Raw genomic sequence first — 19,622 nt, forward strand, 5'->3', positions numbered from 1 at the left:
GGTAGCCTCTCAAAAGGTAGAAAACGCAGAAGCATCTTTTTGGCAAAACCCTAGCTCTGACGTACCTTTCTCCTTCTTTCTCCGTCTCCGTCCGCTACTCCAAACGAAGAAAGGAAACTGTTTTTGGATTTCCCATCCCTCGACCTTTCTATTGAACCAATGAAGTTTCTCTCCTCTGAAACACTACCGCCGTCGCTGGCGCCTTTTCAACTCGATCGAATCTCGTAACCCTAGCTTTTTCAACTCAAGTAAATTCATCTTTCAACTCGGTTTGACGTTTTTTATTTTTATATCTATTATAGAGCTCAGTTAGTTGGTGAGTTAATTCAATTGGTAGAGTTTTTACTGATTTTTACATTGATTATAAACTTGGGTGATTTTTGTAAACAAATTGTTTGTTGAAATGCCACAATGAGTTTATTAGGTTGATTCTGAGTTGGGGCTTGAATGTTAATCTTCTATCATGGTGGATGTTTTATGGACGGTTAGTGTTTATCTATGCCTTTCCAAAGTTAAGTTAACCGACGAAGGGCTGAAGCTGTTGTTGCAGAAATGCTTATCCCTTCAAAGTTTGAATCTCTATGCAATGTCTAGGTATGAATTGAAACTCAACCTATTGAAGTTCAATTTGTCTTTCTTTCCCTGAAAATTCACTGCATTACTCTTATTCAGTTTCACAGCTCATGTTTTTGGATCTCTGTGGTGCCCAGGTAAAATCTTCGGTTGTTGTAGATTTCTCCGCACAATTCTATCTAATGCAAACTGCTAATAGAAATAAGTTTTCCTTGCAGAATCTTTCAGATGAAGGACTTGAATGTATTTCGAAATGCAAGAACCTTGTATCCCTCAATCTGACTTGGTAAACTCACGATCAACTTGAATATTCGTCTATCTCATTTTATGAAACTAATCGAGCTGTATCTGTTTTTACGTGATAGGTGTGTACGTGTGACCGATGAGGGAGTTATAGTTGTTGCTCAGAGTTGCACCTCTCTTGAATTTCTAAGGTATTATCATATTTTGAGAAGTTTATAGCACTTGGATAATTGTTATCCTAGAATCACTTATTGGATTGCCATATTTGCAGCTTATTCGGATTGAGCTTTGTTTCTGGTTTGTGGTTTGAGCTTTGTTTCTGCAGGGAACATTAAGGCTGAGATAGTTAAGTTTCATTAAAACTATATATGAAAACTAGAATGAAAGTGTTATCAAGAACACAATGCTGTTTGTGATGCTCTCAAGGTATATACAATAATGGATTCAGCTTATGCTTTGTGTGTGATTTGTTATTTATACTTTGATTTAGATGCCCTTAAGTTTTCAGAGCTTGTATGATAAACATGCACAAACCAAAGCTTTGATTTGTACAATTGTAATTTATCATTTTTTGACCGGGGATAGCCGGTCACCAATCACGGGTTGTTGGGTTCAACCACCGGGTAAAGAAAAGCAAGTTGCTCCAAAAGTAAGCAAAGGATGTGATAAACCCCACGGGTTATTCATTTGATTATTTCTAATAATCACTTAAAATGTGGTTTTAGTTTTGTGCACGTTGACTTGTATGTTTAATCTTGTAGTTGATTAGTCATTAATCATGCTTTATTTTTTCCATAACATTCATCATTAATTAACTCAAAATATCTAAACATACATGGTTGATAAATGAAATTGGTAGTAGATGAAAGTGAAGAAACATTAATACGGTCCAACAAACTCATACAAAGTATGGAGTACCTTCCATACTTTTTTTGATATTTTTGTCTAAATTATATATTACTTGTCTTTTGGGAGGGACCAGTTTTAATTAATGTATTAGTTTCAACTACTATCCATACAACATAAAAACACAATGATACGAGTTTAATATAGCAGTCAGGACACTTTGCTAAAGCACAATGGCCACTCTATGCTGCCATTGAATACTCTCTTTAGAATTTCTAGTAGTTTGAACAGCTAAAGTCAGTAGGAGATTTTCTACTTCTATAAGCACTTGCCTATGATTCAAATAATATAAATACCTTAGTATGAATCCAGCATGCAAATCATTATGCAGTCACCTGCCTATTGCAGTTACTGTTAGTACTGCCACGCTGTGATTCATCAATATAGCCACAATAAAGGGCTGTAACAGTGACTGATACTGAACTAGTAATTTGCACAATACAAACACTTTTTAATAGTATTTCTGGCCAATTACGTAATTGCTGATTTATTGATTGATTGGTTTGTTTCTTTTGTAATGAAACAGGGATTTCTCGCCGAAGGGTTGCAGAAGACTTCAGCTGGTTTGGGCAGTGTATGCTTGCACTTAATTTCTTAGTCAATTTTACAAAATCTAGTACTGAAACTATTGTACAATTAATCTAATGAAGGTTTAAGAACAATAGCAATAGCCAGCTCATTCACAAGTAATAACACAGTGGCTTCTAGTTCTTCCTAAATCTTACAGTAGATCCTACATTTAAAATAATTTGGTTCTTTAAAATAATTTGGCCAATAGAGATGTCAAGTTTTAGCCTGCAATATATTTTTGGTAAATTTGTATTTCTTTTCATTTAAAAAGTTGGATAACTTTACTCTAGTGAGTTGTTTTAAGCATAATTATATATGTGAAATTTATTTCCCATTTCACTTAAATTGATTAATTTAATTTATTTCCCAGAGAGAAGATGAACTCTTATGATGAAGCTAGTGGCAGACTTTGTTTCACATTAAATTATTGCATAGGAAAATTTCAGTGTCAATTTATCAAAAAAATTATTTTTATTTTTTTTTTAAATTTTGAAAACAGTTAGCTGCGGATTTACCTGCGGAATCTACTTCCTGCGGATTTACCTGCGGAATTAGCTGCGGATTTACCTGCGGATTTCTCTGCGAATTGTTTCCTGCGGAATTAGCTGCGGAATTACCTACGGAATTACCTGCGAAAAATATTACCCACGAAGGTTTTAGCTGGGGACATAAAGCCGCAGGAAAATCCGCAGGAAACACGTTTCCTGCGGAAATTTGGCAAAAATCCGCAGGTAATTCCGCAGGAAATACGTGTATTTCTAGTAGTGGTGGTGAACATAAACAAAAGAAAAACCAAAACATTTGTCATTTTGTGCCACGTGTCATATGATGGCAGCTCCATTTGAGGACCTTAGTTATTTTTATAATATGATGTTGTTATATGAAAAATCATATACTACAATTATTGTCGATTTGTCATAATGACATCTAAAATACCTTATCCACCGTTTGGTTTACTAATATTTTTGTTTGATTTTTCTATATTAAATTAGCAGAAGTAATGTGTCTGGTATAACTGTCTTTAAAAAAAAAAATTCAACACATTCATTGGTACTTCATTTATTTTTTTTTTTTAATTTTATAGGTTATAGATGGTCCATCCCTTATGATGTCATGTATTTTGATTTAACAAGTTAGGGAAAATAAAACAAATTAGAAGGCATGCATTGTAGGTAAGTAGATGCAGAGTCATCAATCCCACAAAGTTATAGGCATTAACATATAAGTTCAACCTATTTAGAACCCTCTTATATTTCTTTTATTGTTTTTATGTGTAGATATTTTTGTTTTCAAAACTTTTTGATTTTTACTGAGAAAATAATATATTAAAAGAAAGGTGTAAACCACCAAAGTATTAAAAAGAAGTAATATCAGTACAAAAAGTATTAAAACGGATGACAACAAAGAAAAACAAAAATATAATCATAAAAATCAAAACAAAGAAACATCCAAGTAACAGAAACTCTGATAAATTTCGCAACAATTAAAAAAAACACTCAAGCACGTAGAAATTTCAAAACCACCATCAATAGATCAAATGAACACCGAGAAAGAACCAAAAACCATAAACTACTAATAGCCTCATAATCATGACATAATACTCGATTCGCTATGGGTTAAGGCAGATGATAAGATTCAAAAGACATCATATAAAGTGCATGAGTCTGCCTCTACTTTACCTAGAAAATAATTTCAAGTTAACAAAATTTCTCCTCCACTTCTTTCACACTTAGTAAAACACCGTTAAAAGATATCATTGTTACGAACTCTCCAAATAAACTATACAACAACATGCCAAATTATAGCAAAATTCTCTGGACTTAGCCTTACCACCTAAAGAGAAGAAAAATTCAAACATAAATCTATGATCACTAGTAATTCAACCACAATTTATCAAACTAACAAAGCTAACTCACAATTGACAAAGAATTAGAAACTAACCCGGCCAAACACCCACACATGAGGCAAGAGATCCCACTAGAATCAATAATCAACCCTCCTTTGAACAATTTCTCCCTATAAGGTAGTCTAGCTTGTAGAATCTGGCAAGAAAACACCACCATCTTTGAAAGGAATCAACTGACACATATTAGGGGAGGATCGAGTTCTCAACCAAATCAGAGGACAGGGAATGGATAAGGATGTTTAATTGAACATGATAAGCAGAGACAACATAGAATATATCATCTTCTGTATGATTTTGGTTCCACTTATTTCTATTTAAAGAGAGTAAAACTATGAAACATAGAGAGAAGATTATCAGCCATATATAACTCACATAGAAATAAGGGTATCATCCACCTGAAATCCCAAACAAGGTTCCCATTTTTTATACGACCAATCTATTCATCAATCCATCTGGTTGAGTAGAGGTTGAAAAGAGGCCGTAAAACTTATTCTTTAAATGAATGGGTTCTACCAAAGATCCTCCAAAAAAGAAGCAGAGAGGTTCAATTCCACTTTCCTAAGAATATGATTAACAAACCAATCAGAGAGATCATCCTCTTTAGGCCCAAGAAGAGATATATATTTTTTCACCAAGAAAAAACATATCAGAAACCCGAGATTCTATCCTTCTCTCGAAGAGAGGAAACAACTCAGCCATCATCTAGCTACAAGGATATCACATCAAAAATGTGAAACACCTGTAACCAAACTCCATATTCATTTAGCTAAAAGATGCTAGGTTTACCAATCGAAGGTCTCTCACTCCTAAACCCCCTTTGCTCTTTTGCTTGCAAACATTATTCCACTTGACTCAAATGATATTAGAATCTCCATTTACTCATCCCCAAAGGATCCTTAACAAGCTTCTTCCAAACATTCACATGCATCTTCAAAAAAGACAGAAAGAAGATATGGATAACATAAAGCACATAATGAATAAGGACTACTCGACCATCCAAATTGACATATAAGTGCTTCTAGGAATTACACCTCCTCGTCAACAAACTGACTAGAGGGTTCCAAGTAGGTTCAAGCCTAGGATTAGCTCCCATCAACAGGTATAAATACTTAGTACTTAAAAGAGATGGTTTGTACTTAGTACTTAAAAGAGAGGGTTTACATCCTACAGTGGAGGAAATCACCTTAATCGCCAAAAAGACAGTGTCAACGTTATCCTCTATTAAATTGCTATTTGAGAAATTAACCTGAAGACCCAAAATCAATTAAAACTCTCTTAAAATCGCTTTAATACTATAGCGATTTTCAACATTATAGACTGCCAAAAAGAGAGTGTCATTATTGAAAATAGATAGCAACAAAAAGAGGGATTTGATTGACATTTGGTGATCTTATAAAATACATATTTAAGTATTAATTTTACAATATAAAATATAAAACAAAAATCCTAACTGTTTGATATTGATCAAATAGTCACTATTTCTCTAAATGTGTGATTTATATTAGTGACTGATGGGAAATTCAATCCCTTAAATACAATCCCTTAAATATTATTTATTTATGAAAATTATCACATGGACATGGACAATGGACAGTAGAATTTGAAATCCATAACAAATTTTCTTTTCTAAAGAAAATTTGTAAATGATATTGATTTGCCAATAATTATACAACTAGTATCATTTTTTTAATGTAGTCAACATAATCTTCTATCTATGAAAGATTAATAAAAGTAACAATAAGGAGACAAAGATGAGATGAGGCTAGTAGTAGTGGATGAATAGTCCCTCTCTCAATAGAGTTTGGCAAAACAGACAAGGTCATAGGTGAATAGTGGAACATATATGTCTTGTTTAATTTCCACAACCATAATATATATGGGGTCATTTCCATGTCATATCTCCACCACAAATTTTCTTCCATCATATCTCCCCAGACACACTACCTCTTCAATCAACTATATATATATGGTTCATTAGTCTATTATTGAAATATTCAAACAACAACTTCATATATTCCTGTGTTATAACTTGTTCATACAACAAAGTTTAAGGAGAATTAATGGCTGCTACTGCTACTACTACAGCTTCTGCTGGTTCATTTTCGATGAAGGGTTCGAAGGTTCGATCGTTGGGGCGATACAGTTCGAAGCAAGTTAGACAGCAGAGAGCAAGGCTATACATAATATGGAGATGTACTGTTTTATTATTGTGCTGGAATGATTAAAAGTAAGTACAAAAAGATGAATATTTGTAATTGCAATTGTAGATTCTTCCATTATAGGAACTTTGGGATGTGAGATTAGTAACACTGAAAATTATGTAGTAGTTTTGTTACTACTACTGGATAGGGTAGGTGAAGGAATGTATAATTAAGGAGCTAGATTAAGCAGGAGTTTCTGCTTGAACTGTAAATTATGATCTAGTATTCTACCTTGTATAGAGATATAATGATAATTCAAGTTGAATTTCTTCAATATGATGGCTTATTATCTACTTTCATATGAGGTGAACCTTCCCCAAAAAAATAGATGAATCTTAAGAATAAGAATTTTTAACTAATTCAAACAAAAATTTTAAATAGATGAATCTTAAGAATAAGAATTTTTAACTAATTCAAACAAAAATTTTAAATAGATGAATCTTAAGAATAAGAATGAAATATGTGTGTTTTTTACATGGAGTTTTTTTAATTTGCCTCCTAAATTATTTACATATATTTTACCAATTTTCTGCTTTGGAACTAAGTAATGGTCTGAAGGGATGAACTTTTTGAAGGGATGAAGAACTTATTGTAAGGTACCGCAATTTGAATTTTTTATGCCGTGGAAAGGAATTTGACCTGTATTAGAGGTGTAGGATAGGAACTAGTGGACAATACCTTAGAGGATAGAAAATCCTTCCTTCTGTTTTTCTATTGGCTATATAGTGATAAGAGTTAGTTCATTGGGGAACTAACTGAATACAATTTGTAACAGAATTATCGATTGAATAACAAAATCTTCATCTTCTCTATACTTTCTGTTATTTTTCTCTCTCTGTTTTCAGTTCTTATTCATGGAAGTTTGACACATTTGATATGGTATCAGTAGATTTTCTCTGCAAATCTTGCTATTGCAAGCTTTGATTTTACTTCCGCTTCCGATTCTTGGTGTCAAGCTCGTCATCTCCCTTCCTTGGCATCGTCATGGATGATCAACAGCAGAATCCCTTTTTCATTCATCATTCCGATCATCCCGGTCTTGTTTTGGTTTCGCATCTGTTGACGGAGGAGAACTATCCGTCATGGCGTCGTGCAATGATCATTGCTCTTCGTGCAAAGAACAAGATTGGTTTCGTTGATGGCTCGATTCAGCAACCTCCTGACGATGATCCTCAGTTCCAACTCTGGCAACGTAACGACAATGTCGTTGCTTCGTGGCTTTTGAACTCAGTATCAAAAGATCTCACAGCCAGCGTTATCTACGCCTCCACTGCGGCGGCGATTTGGAATGATCTCCAAGAACGATTCTTGCAGAACAACGGTCCTCGTTTGTTCCAACTGCGCAAAGATTTCATCACGTGTACTCAGGGTACTCTCTCCGTTGGTGCTTACTACTCCAAGATCAAAGGTCTTTGGGAGGAACTCGCCGAATTTCGCCCTATTCACCAATGTGTTTGTGGTGGTGTAAATCCTCTGATTGAACACATAAACCGTGAGTACGTTCTCACATTCTTGCTTGGATTGAATGAAAGCTTCAATCCTATTCGAAGTCAAATTCTACTCATGGATCCCTTACCATCGGTTAGTCGAGTTTTCTCATTGGTAATTCAGGAAGAGAAACAACGTGTTGTAAATGCAATTACCAATGAAAACAATGAAAACTTTGCTTGTGCGGTTACTGACTCTAATGGTGCGAAGCTTAAAGCTGGTAAGAAGGATCGTCCCTTATGTTCACACTGTGGTGTTCTTGGTCACATCAAGGACAAGTGCTTCAAACTTCATGGCTATCCACCTGGATTCAAAAAGGGAAAAGGTTCAAATTCTTCACATTCTAATGTTGTTCACACGGACATCAGGGAGGAAGACACACCCTTGAACACAAAGCAGTACCAGCAACTCATTGCTTACATTCAAGGTCAGATGGCAAGACACTCCAGCTCAGATGCTCCATCAGGTGATTCAGCTGGTATGGTTTTTACTTCATCTTATCAAAATTCATATCCTATTAGCAATACTTGGATAGTGGACTCAGGGGCAACATCACACATTGTCCACTCTTTAGAAATGTTTGATTCATATAAATCTCTATCACACAAGTTTGTGACTTTACCAAACAATGCTAAAATTCCAGTGGCTGCCATAGGCACAGTTACTCTTAGTTCTCATCTGATTTTACGAAATGTGCTATATATTCCTCATTTTCGCATAAATCTATTGTCTGTTGGACAGTTGCTACAAAACCCTCATTTGTCTGTTGTTTTTTCTAAGTCTGGGTTTATGATTCAGGACAGTCAGCAGGGGAAGGTGACTGGTTCGGGTGATTACACTCATGGTCTTTACTTCCTCAAATGTGCACCTACTCATACCTCAGCTACTCTTGAGGATATACCTACTTGTACTGTTGCTAATGTTTCTTTTTCTACTTGGCATGCTAGATTAGGACATTTGTCTGATCAGGTTTTACAGTCTATTCATCATCAAGTTCCAAATGTATTTCCTTCCAATAAAGAGAATAATGAATTCTGCAAAATATGCCCCCTTGCTAAGTTTCATCGTTTACCTTTTATTTCACATAATAATCGTAGTCAATCACCTTTCGATTTGATTCATTGTGATGTGTGGGGTCCCTTTGCTAAACCTACGTATGATGGCTATTATTACTTCTTAACTATTGTTGATGATCATACACGATACACTTGGATTCATTTGATGAAACATAAATCTGAAGCACCTATGTTGATTAAACTGTTTTTTAAGTTTATAAAAACTCAGTTTAATACTAACATAAAAGGAGTCCGCAGTGATAATGCAAAGGAACTACAACTTACTGAATTTTTGCAAGCTGAAGGCGCCATACATCAACTGTCGTGTCCTCATCGACCTCAGCAAAATTCAGTTGTTGAGAGGAAACATCAGCATTTACTAAATGTTGCCAGAGCTGTGTTGTTTCATTCCAAGGTGCCAATACGATTCTGGGGTGAATGTGTCAATACCAGTGCATACCTAATCAATAGAGTCCCCTCCCCAGGATTGGACAACAAATCTCCTTTTGAACTGCTGCATAGTAAGTTGCCAAACTATGAATCTCTGAGAGTTTTTGGATGTTTGTGTTATGCATCTACCATTCCTGCATATAGGTCAAAATTCACTCCACGTGCATCACCTTGTGTGTTTCTTGGTTATCCACATGGTGTCAAAGGCTACAAGATTCTGAACTTAGACACTAGAAAAGTCCTTGTCACTAGGGATGTAATGTTCCAAGAAAATGTGTTTCCTTTTCACTCCATTGCTGATGACACGGCACTGTCCGGTTTCTTTTCTGACACTGTGATACCCAAAGCCATAGCGGATTCTTTCACTCCTCATGCACAAAATCCTTTGGTTCATGGTAATGTTCAACATCCACGGGATGACTTGCATAGTCCTATACATGATACCCTGGATATACATCATGACCACACTGCTGCCATACCTGTTGACCAAATTGTCCCTCATCAAAGAGCATCTAGAATTCACAGACCTCCCTCTTATCTTCAAGACTACCAATGCAGTGTCCAATATCCGATACAACACCACTTGTCCTATGGAAAGCTGAAGCCAGATTATAGACAGTTTATAGGCCAAGTGTCCAATATCTATGAACCTTCCTTTTATCATCAAGCTGTCTCAAGTCCTGAATGGAGACAAGCCATGGCAGAAGAGATTGCGGCCCTTGAAGCAAATCACACTTGGTCCCTTCAAACTCTTCCACCGGGCAAGAAGGCTGTGGGTTGTAAATGGATATACAAGGTAAAATACAGAGCTGATGGGTCCTTGGACAGGTATAAGGCGCGTTTGGTAGCCCGTGGATTCACACAACAAGCTGGGGTTGACTTCGTAGACACGTTTTCTCCTGTGGCAAAGCTCACCACGGTCAGGATTTTGCTTTCTATTGCTGCTCAACATAAATGGAATTTTATTCAACTGGACATTAATAACGCTTTCCTGAATGGTGATCTTTCTGAAGAAGTTTTTATGCAACTCCCTAAAGGCTATCCTATAAAGGGGGAGAACTTGGTTTGTAAACTCAATAAGTCTCTGTATGGCTTAAGACAAGCATCCAGGCAATGGTATCAAAAATTCAGTTCCACCATTACTTCTCTGGGATTTGAGCAGTCATCAGCGGATCATTCTTTATTCTTCAGTGGTACAGCCTCGTCATTAGTCATATTATTAGTATATGTAGATGACATTGTACTTGCAGGACCGGATCCACAAAGATTGAAGCAAGTTGAAGGTCTTCTTCAGCAACATTTCAAATTAAAAGTGATGGGAGATCTACATTATTTTCTAGGATTGGAAATTGCCACTTCACAAAAGGGGATTCACTTATGTCAGAGAAAGTACACCCTGCAGCTACTTCAAGACACGGGTTATCTTGCTTCTAAACCTATGAGTGTGCCTTTGGATTCGACGGTATCGTTCAATGATTCTGACGGTGAACTGCTTGAAGATGCTTCTGCCTATCGAAGACTTATAGGTAAACTCATGTATTTGACAATTTCAAGGCCTGACATTGCATATGCGGTCAACAAACTGAGTCAATTCATGCAACAACCTCGTACCACACATTTGACAGGGGTACATCATGTCTTACAGTACCTTAAGGGGACTCCGGGAAAAGGCTTACTCTTCCCAGCAAAATCTTCTTTTCGCATTACTGCATTTGTGGATGCTGACTGGGGCAGTTGTAAAGTAACACGCAAATCAACTACTGGCTTTTGTGTGTTCTTAGGTGAAGCATTGATCTCGTGGAAATCAAAGAAACAGCCTACTGTGGCTAGATCATCTGCTGAGGCAGAGTATCGGGCTTTAGCTTCTCTTACCTCTGAATTGCTATGGATCAAACAGCTCTTGCGAACCTTTGAAGTACGATTGCAGTCTGTTATGGTGTTTTGTGATAGTATGGCAGCCATTCAGCTGGCATCAAATCCGTTGAGCCATGAAAGATCCAAGCATGTCGACATTGATTGCCATTTCATTCGCCAGCATGTACAAACTCAGTTCCTCAAGCTGATTCATGTCAAGTCCTCCCAGCAGCTTGCCGATCCTCTCACAAAAGCTCTCTCGCGTCCACTATATGAGCTGTTAACTTCCAAGTGGGGAATGTTTGATATATACCTTCCCACTTGAGGGGGAGTATTAGAGGTGTAGGATAGGAACTAGTGGACAATACCTTAGAGGATAGAAAATCCTTCCTTCTGTTTTTCTATTGGCTATATAGTGATAAGAGTTAGTTCATTGGGGAACTAACTGAATACAATTTGTAACAGAATTATCGATTGAATAACAAAATCTTCATCTTCTCTATACTTTCTGTTATTTTTCTCTCTCTGTTTTCAGTTCTTATTCATGGAAGTTTGACACATTTGATAACCTGTAAAGTTAGTGTTTCAGAGCTGAAGTCAGTGAAAATGAAAAATGAAGTGTGAATAGAAAAAAAAAAATTAATAGATTTTGTGATAATTAATCTGATTATTCACGTGAAATTTATCTATTCTTTATCTCATTTTTGCAATCTTTCAGCATTGACCGAAGTGTGTTTTTTTTTTGTTAATAAGAGAGAGAGCCGAAGTGTAGAAAAAAAAGAAAAAACAACTACATAGAAACTAGCCTAGCAAAGAGACTCCTTTGGAGTCATCATCCAACAAATGACTAATAATAATATAACTAGGGACGTCGTTATAATAAGTAAAGTTGAGATTGAAATAACATCCTTCATTAACTAAGTCATAAGTACATTTATTTACTTATCGTAGATATGATTAATTTGGACATCTTCATGTAACTCAACCATCAAACACCTTTTTTAATGGAGTCCACCACCACCACCGTTGAATTCTCCAAAGCTCTGCAACAAAAGTCACACAAGTGACTAAGTGCTTAGCAAAACCAAATGTCTCTTTAGATCTTAAGAACAGCTCAAAACTATACCCAAACATAACAAGTGAGACAAAAGAAATTAAAATTGGATTTTATCCATGACTGACCTATACGTCACTACATGATTGCAATAAAAATGTTTTTTTTTTTTTAAATAAAAAGTTGATATATATTACTTGGTTTTGGAATGTGATAACATTAAAAATAATACGCGAACGTCATTGAAAAGAAAATGGTAGTGGAACAGCCTAACGCACACATAAGATATTTAACATAATGCACTTGCATCATCCTCATTCAATAATTTCTCCATTTTCTAATAATAACCTCTAAAATATTCAATTACATTTTGAAATGATCAAAGCATCTTCATGTACTCTTCCTACTTTCCTCTTTTTCTTTACTCCTATTCAATTGTTTCATTTTTTTTTTTAAAACACAGCAAAATCATCTCCATTTCTAAAATAAGTTTTATAGTATTTAAAAAGTAACTAATTATTAACAAACCCTTACCATATCAAACATCCAATGACCAATAATGAAAGAGACTCAGGTCTATCCATCCACTTAAACACTTTATATCATATTGTAAATGTAGTTTCACAAAGCACGAGCAAGTTATACGTCGATTCCTTATGTCCTGAACACATCGCATAGTCCATTGTTGCGGTGCAAATTATAAGTACAATATTATCATATCCATAGAGACTGGTTGTGCTTAAAGACTAATTCAACAACAATATTATCATATCCATAAAGACTGGTTGTGCTTAAAGACTAATTCAACAGTTTGTATGATCCTAAGTAAAAGTGTATAGTTGTTTAGTTGCAGAAAATTAAATAATAGGAAATAAATAGAAATTTCGGTGTTACAGTGACAAAATTTGCTAGGGATAGATTTTATCATCGTTTATACTCATGCATAACCATTAGTCTTTTATTCTATTGTATCTCATCTCTAACTCAACGATGTGAAATTAGTTATATTACCTAATAGGCGATCTCTAACTATTAAATACAACAACATTAAGATTCAACAGTGATATAAAGATATTAATCGTCAATTATCAGTAATATGTAGATATCAAATCCAACTTTAAGCATTCGATATATGGAAATTGGATATAATAACGATCAACATCTCTAGTATTATGTAAATATCAAATTCAACTTTACCACTAGGCATTATCATTGAATATATGGAAATTGGATATAATAATGATCAACATCTCTTGTATGCAAGTTTTATCATGAAAACATATTTTAGATGGCTAATAAAAAATAAAAAATAGGCTTAAAATTACAAACCAATTCGGCTTACGACAAAACTCAACGGATCTTTGCTAAATTCATAAAGACTACAATTAAAATGAGTAATTTCCCCACAAAAAGACCACCTCCAAACCAAAACATTTTAATATTTCACACCATATTGTTAATGCTCCATTCCTCATTCCAAAAACACACCCCCATTTCTTATTAACCAAATAACCCAGGAATGGCAAGGCAAACCAAAAAACTCAAAATTTGCCATCTTTAAGAGAAGAAAAACCCAAGGTTAGGATACAAAATCAAAGAGTATTTCCTCTGGAAAATCTAATAAACAAAAATACATGGAATTTCATGCACTGAAATATTCAAATTGAGTACTACCTCAGAATCTGAAACCATAATATTAAACTTGACAGAGGAGCTGTTTAGCTTCCTATGCAGGAAAGAAATAGAAGATTTACTCCCAAAATTTTGTTGCTGTGATGCTACAACAATAATACGGACCATTTAGAAGATTTTATATAATTTACGAGTAACTTAGTGAGAGTTCTATAATTGAGTTAAGTGTTTACTCTCAACAATCAGAGATTGCACTAAATACAAATCATCTTAGTGAGAGTTTTATAATTGAGTTAAGTGTTTACTCTCAACAATCAGAGATTGCACTAAATACAAATCATCGTCTGCATGGATCTTCCCTTAAAATTTTTGCAGAGATTCGGAGTCAGACAATGGGAGGGGGGTTCTTAGAAAGAGTTAAATATAACTACATAATAAAGAACATACGACAAAACAGCCATGAGTAACAAACCACATAAACAAAATACTAAAAATGATTCCCTGTTACGCTTTTTATACAAAATTTTGAAATAGTGAGCACAAGTTACTATTTACGATATTATATGTTTCTACTATTGTTTCATACAGAAACATGAAACATAAAAGCATGTGTCCAGCTCACACTATCATTTAGCATCCATAAAATTCTAAAGTTTATTTTGAAGTAAATTGCTAGAACGAACTTAACTTTTAGCTTCTCTTTCAACAGAAAAAAAAAAAGTTAAAACCTCAGGAATCCAATTCTGCATCTTTGTCAAAAATTTCCCAACCGTCATCAAGAAGAGCATTGCGTTCAGATTTAGACTTCTCCTCTTCCACACCTTTGTAAGAAAGGCTTTCAATTGAGGCTGCCTGGGTGATCTTGAGTATTTCAGACAAATCACTATGCTCAGAACCCGAATTAGATGTCTGGGTGATCTTAAGTAATTCAGACGAATCACTGTGCTCAGACCCCGCATTAAATGCCTGGGTGATCTTGAGTGTTTCAGACGAATCACTATGCTCAGAACCCGCATTAGATGCCAAAGTTTTGTGAGACGAACCTGAAGAGGCTAAGATGCAGCTTGTCTGACTTGAAGTGAATGATTGACTTAGGGGAAGATTAGCATCAAATTTTTCTTTTAGAAGCCTAATATCCTGACAAATAACAGAAATTTCTCCTCTGCAAAGTTAAATAAAAAGTGTTAACTTCAGAATTTTAAAAATATTAGTTTTGCCTTAAAGAAATAAAACAACAGTTAGAAAAGAGACTACTCATTCATAACAAAACAATGGGTATGTATGCCTGAGAGAAGAGAAAATAAATATCTCCAAGTTATTACTGAAACGGGATTTCTAAAGAAACAGAAGTTAAATAAAATGGTGTCCAGTTCAATAAAATGAACAAATAGAGAAAATTAGAACCTAGAGACATAATGTAACTTCGTGACCATAACCAAAACTACACTAAAAAGGTCACAGGTATTCAATTAATAGTACGAAATCAGTAGAATAGTGCACAGAGTCAAAGTATTGATAGTTAAATGACAGGACTAAGCAGAAATTAAAATTATAGGTAAACAGAGAAACAACTTACTGCAATGTATCAACAATTTGCCCACGGTCCATCAGAAACTCCCGTAACTGTAGAGATGAGACGGAATCAATAAAACTCATAAAATATTAACTAAACTAAAGGCATTATTTGGGACTTGGCAGGGAAATGGAAAGGGAGTTGAATTTATTTGGAAGTAAATTTTTAAAGAGGCCAAGAAAATGCTTATGATTGATATTTTCAGAGTATATTAAAACGAAGAAAAATGATTTAGAGAATTAGTTCAAGAGTTAGGAAGGGAAAAATGAAAGGGAGGAAAATTTTATCACCTTATTTGGAAGAAATTTAGTAAAGACTATAAGAATTTGTATTAGTGATTTTTTTAGAGTATCATAAAAAGAGAAAATTGATTTGGAGTATTTGTCAAAGACCTTTGGCAAATCCTCTTCCAATTCTTTGAGCTCACCAATATAGCCGAATTTTGGTTGTATGGAGAAAAATAAACCTCCCATTCAAGATGAGAGTTATCATCCCTCTTTTCCCTTCACCAATCTTCCTCGAAATCCTCTCCTCATAACAATAAAAGCCTAAATCGACCGTGATCTTAACCCAATAAAGAATAGAGGACCAATATGATCTTACTAGCACACTTTAAAAATAAATCTTCGTAGCGCTTAAAATGCATATTCAATGAAACATAATATGATTTGGAAACAGAGGAAACACTACCAACCTTTGAATTCTCTTCTGCCTCCTGTTGTAACCTCCTTGACTCTTGTACTACCTTCTCCATCATAGCTTCTTGCTCAAGAAGTGCCATCTTTGCTGATCCTTCTTTTTCCTCCTTTTCAAGCTCAGCAGCTTTCTTCAACATTTCCGCTGCAGTTAATCGAGACTCAAGAATTTGGCGCATCTGCAAGCAGGAGAATGTTGAATTTCACAAAGGATTTTAATTCATTCACAATTATTAAAATTAAAACACATCTCAGCGATAATATATAGCATGAAATGATTCATATTTGTATAATCTCGGTGAGTCAGAAAGAAGCAAAGTATTCTGAAATGTAAAAACATATGCATAAAAGTGAGATGAAAATAATTCCAATGTACAGATCAAGTTGAGCACCTCATCAAGAATTGCAAGAGACATATCCCTTTCACCAGATAAACTGGACAAACGAGATTGAAGTTCCTTCAGTTCAGTAGAAAGAATAGCCTTTTCTCCATAAATTTCCCCTGCATGCTGCAAAGCAAAAGTTAAGGTTAAATTCTTGGGTCGTCACCTCTAAAACAGTATCACCAATTGTTCAGTAGCACTTAAACATCAATAATTTTTGGTATTTATTTGGCTGCCAACCATGTCATTTGCTTCTTTAGCATGCACCAACATGGCTTGATACTCTTCTACCCTATCCAGAATATCAGACCCTCCCCTAGCAGCTAACATATTGGCCTGCTCAGCAGCTTTCTCCAGAAGTTCCACTTCCCTCATCAAATTGATGAGAGATTCCATCGATGAAAACAACATTTTCTGCATCAATGTAGAATAAAAAGCATAAGATGCAAGAAGTTAAGATCATATCATATTACAATGAGCAAGGCCATAATTTCATAATTTTATAGCAACAAAAATACTTGCACCATGCTATGCTATTTACTTTTCAGTTTAATCATATCAATAAGGGAAGAATTCATTATTCAATAATAAAGTAACAATGATTTCAATAGAGATTTCACTACACCCATGTATAAGGCTAGTAAATCTTGCATTAACGAAATCCAAATATAATAAAACAAGACTTCCAATACCTTGTTAGTTTTGGCTTCATCAATGGTCTCCTCAAGTGTATCAATACTGCATGCTCGACTATTTTGGCTAACTGTCTTATTGACATCAATCTCATCTTCAATATGACTGGTTTGGCTAACTGTCTTATTGACATCAATCTCATCTTCAATATGACTAGTTTCACCAACAATGACGGAAGGATTTGAATTAATAACCATCTGAAGACAATCTTCACCAATTGGAGTATGCTCCTGAAGTTGAGATACAGTTTGAACTTCAGAGCCTTCCAACTCATTCAAGGCAGTTTCACATTTTTCCAAACTGTGACTTGTATCATAGAAAGTGGCATCAACATTTTCATCAGTAGGGACAAAATCAACCCATTCTTCATTCAGATTGTTCTGTTCATTCGCCGCCACTTGATATACACGTGAAGATGCCAAATTTTCAGAATCAACATCGACATCAAGTCGCCCCTGATTAAAAAAATCAAAACCATTTGATGTCTCCTGAGAAATACCGTTAGAGAACCCTCTTTTTAAGTAAGCTTCAAGATCTATCCCAAAAAATCTTTTGCTTCCTTCCTTCTTATCACTGCCATTTGACAGTGTAGACTCATTAAGAGTCATATTCAGATCAAGTCCACCATAAGAATTGGCAGCTTGGGCAGTCTGTACAGGTATAGAACGTGATGATAATGATGTGGATGATGAAGATCCCATGTCATTATCTTCAACAAGTTGATGTTTCTGCCCCAAACTTCCTTCCTCCTCACTTTCATCTGAAGGTTCAGCATGTCATTAGAAAAATATTTCCTAATCATTTCAAAGCAAGCAACATATAGTTACATGGAATTGCATGTACAGAGTAACTTAACAAACCTTCAAGGTTTATCACCATTACAGGACTAACACCCTGTCGCGATTTTACTGGAACATTCAGATCTGGCCTAGAAGAATAATTCGATGAAGAAGATCCCGCATCTCTGCTTTTAATAAGTTTATGGTGCGCTAGCGCTAACCCATCCCCTTCGTCCTCACTTTCGTCTAAAGATTCAACATGACAACATAGATATATTAGTAAACCATTTCAATGTAAGCTAAGATGAAACAGGTATGGAATGCATATACAAAACAAATGAACACACCTTCAAGGTTTACTATGACTCTCGGGCTCTTATCCTCAGGAGGAGTTACTGAAAGTAATTTCTTCGAAATTGAAGGGATGATTTCTGTAAGAACAATTTCCGCCGCAATATCAGCATCCTTTGGATGTTCAATAGCCACAGCCCTCAACAACCTAGAATCAACCTGCTCAAAGCAAAATAACAAACACCATTGATGACAAGCCAGTCAAATTCTCAGAGTAACACAATCCAAAACTCGGAAAATTCAATGCACAAACCTAAGTTCTATAACTGAAAACCAATTCAAATTCACAAACTAAACTCATTAAAATGGATCACAGAGAATCAACAAGTTATAATAACTAAAATCAATCGATAATTAGATGTTCTTCAATCATATTTCAGGAGAAAATGAAAACGAAATCAAATAGAAATACCTGAGGGAATATATCCTGCAACGATCTATAGACTGAATTGAACCCCATGATCACGATTCAGTTACCTGCAAATGAATACAAATCGATTAAACCCTAACTTCGCTGTGTAAATTGAATATGCATGATCGTTAAAAGGCGTAGATCAGCGAATGAAAAATCGAAGAAACCCTAAGTTGCGATAAGCAAAAAAAAGTAAGAAGAAAATATGAACATGTAAATTCAGGTTATTATACCTTCAGTTATGGAAAAATCGATGAGAATAGAAAAAAGGATCGAAGGAGAAATGATTATATAGTTGGAAATTGGGATTGAGAATGCGAAGAGATTAGAGAAAGGAGTGAGTGGGCTTGACCTTAGTGTTATAGTAGAATTGGATTGGAGCACACGAAATTGCGACGCTGTTTACCAATGCAAAATGCTTCTGGAAATAAATTATTGAGAGAGTGTGAGAGTAACATAACATAGCTAAGGAATTGGATAATATTGTCAATGTGTATTAGGATTTGGAGGGTGTTTCGGGAAAGATAAAATGCATGGACAAAATTTCACGTCATGATAGGACTTGAACTTGTTTGTTGCTACGAAAATATACGAGTTAGGAATATGAAGCGATTAATCTTCAATAGGAAGGACTAGGCCGCTAGAAGTGAATTTTAATCCGCTCGAGGCAAATACCTCACACGCGCATCCAAGAAAGAACACAAATTGAGATTAGTACGTAGTAGCGCCATTATTATTTTTATTTTTATTTTTTTTAAAGATATTAATCTCAAAAAAATATTACAACCAAAACGATCAAGTAAC

The 19,622-nt window shown here is 35.1% G+C and overlaps 2 protein-coding genes and 1 long non-coding RNA gene across 5 annotated transcripts; 2 read left to right on the forward strand and 1 right to left on the reverse strand.

Moving 5' to 3' along the window:
- LOC131618675 (uncharacterized) lies at positions 1–2,757 on the forward strand. Of its 2 annotated transcripts, XR_009288912.1 has the most exons (6): positions 1–594; positions 673–710; positions 792–859; positions 939–1,007; positions 1,142–1,242; positions 2,249–2,757. It is a non-coding gene; the product is annotated as an uncharacterized LOC131618675 (long non-coding RNA). The 2 variants fall into 2 exon arrangements; XR_009288911.1 differs by having other exon boundaries at positions 939–1,242.
- A 3,233-nt stretch (positions 2,758–5,990) lies between these two features.
- LOC131644387 (small polypeptide DEVIL 4-like) lies at positions 5,991–6,669 on the forward strand. Its single transcript, XM_058914875.1, has one exon. The coding sequence runs from the start codon at positions 6,259–6,261 to the stop codon at positions 6,421–6,423; it is 165 nt and encodes a 54-aa protein (XP_058770858.1). The 5' UTR covers positions 5,991–6,258; the 3' UTR covers positions 6,424–6,669.
- Positions 6,670–14,396: 7,727 nt separating this feature from the next.
- On the reverse strand, positions 14,397–19,294 carry LOC131644386 (uncharacterized). Of its 2 annotated transcripts, none has more exons than XM_058914873.1 (10): positions 19,171–19,294; positions 18,819–18,883; positions 18,403–18,565; positions 18,137–18,301; positions 17,276–18,036; positions 16,824–16,997; positions 16,593–16,709; positions 16,200–16,379; positions 15,509–15,555; positions 14,397–15,094 (listed from the first exon to the last, which is right to left on the reverse strand). In XM_058914873.1, exons 2-10 carry the CDS (start codon positions 18,864–18,866, stop codon positions 14,662–14,664), a joined length of 2,088 nt encoding a protein of 695 aa, XP_058770856.1. In that variant the 5' UTR covers positions 18,867–18,883; positions 19,171–19,294; the 3' UTR covers positions 14,397–14,661. The 2 variants fall into 2 exon arrangements, with proteins under 2 accessions (XP_058770856.1, XP_058770857.1); XM_058914874.1 differs by having other exon boundaries at positions 19,052–19,203.
- Positions 19,295–19,622: the final 328 nt, after the last annotated feature.

This window comes from Vicia villosa, linkage group LG1 (assembly GCF_029867415.1).
Source record: "Vicia villosa cultivar HV-30 ecotype Madison, WI linkage group LG1, Vvil1.0, whole genome shotgun sequence".
NCBI lineage: Eukaryota > Viridiplantae > Streptophyta > Magnoliopsida > Fabales > Fabaceae > Vicia > Vicia villosa.

Excerpts from the sequence above, each read along its gene's own strand:
- LOC131644387 (XM_058914875.1), top strand. The coding sequence starts at position 6,259 with ATGGCTGCTACTGCTACTACTACAGCTTCTGCTGGTTCATTTTCGATG.
- LOC131644386 (XM_058914873.1), bottom strand. The coding sequence starts at position 18,866 with ATGGGGTTCAATTCAGTCTATAGATCGTTGCAGGATATATTCCCTCAG. Across the intron at positions 18,566-18,818 it reads TGCAGGATATATTCCCTCAG|GTTGATTCTAGGTTGTTGAG; the intron begins GTATTTCTATTT and ends TGCTTTGAGCAG. Across the intron at positions 18,037-18,136 it reads AATGGTGATAAACCTTGAAG|ATGAAAGTGAGGAGGAAGGA; the intron begins GTTTGTTAAGTT and ends CTGAACCTTCAG.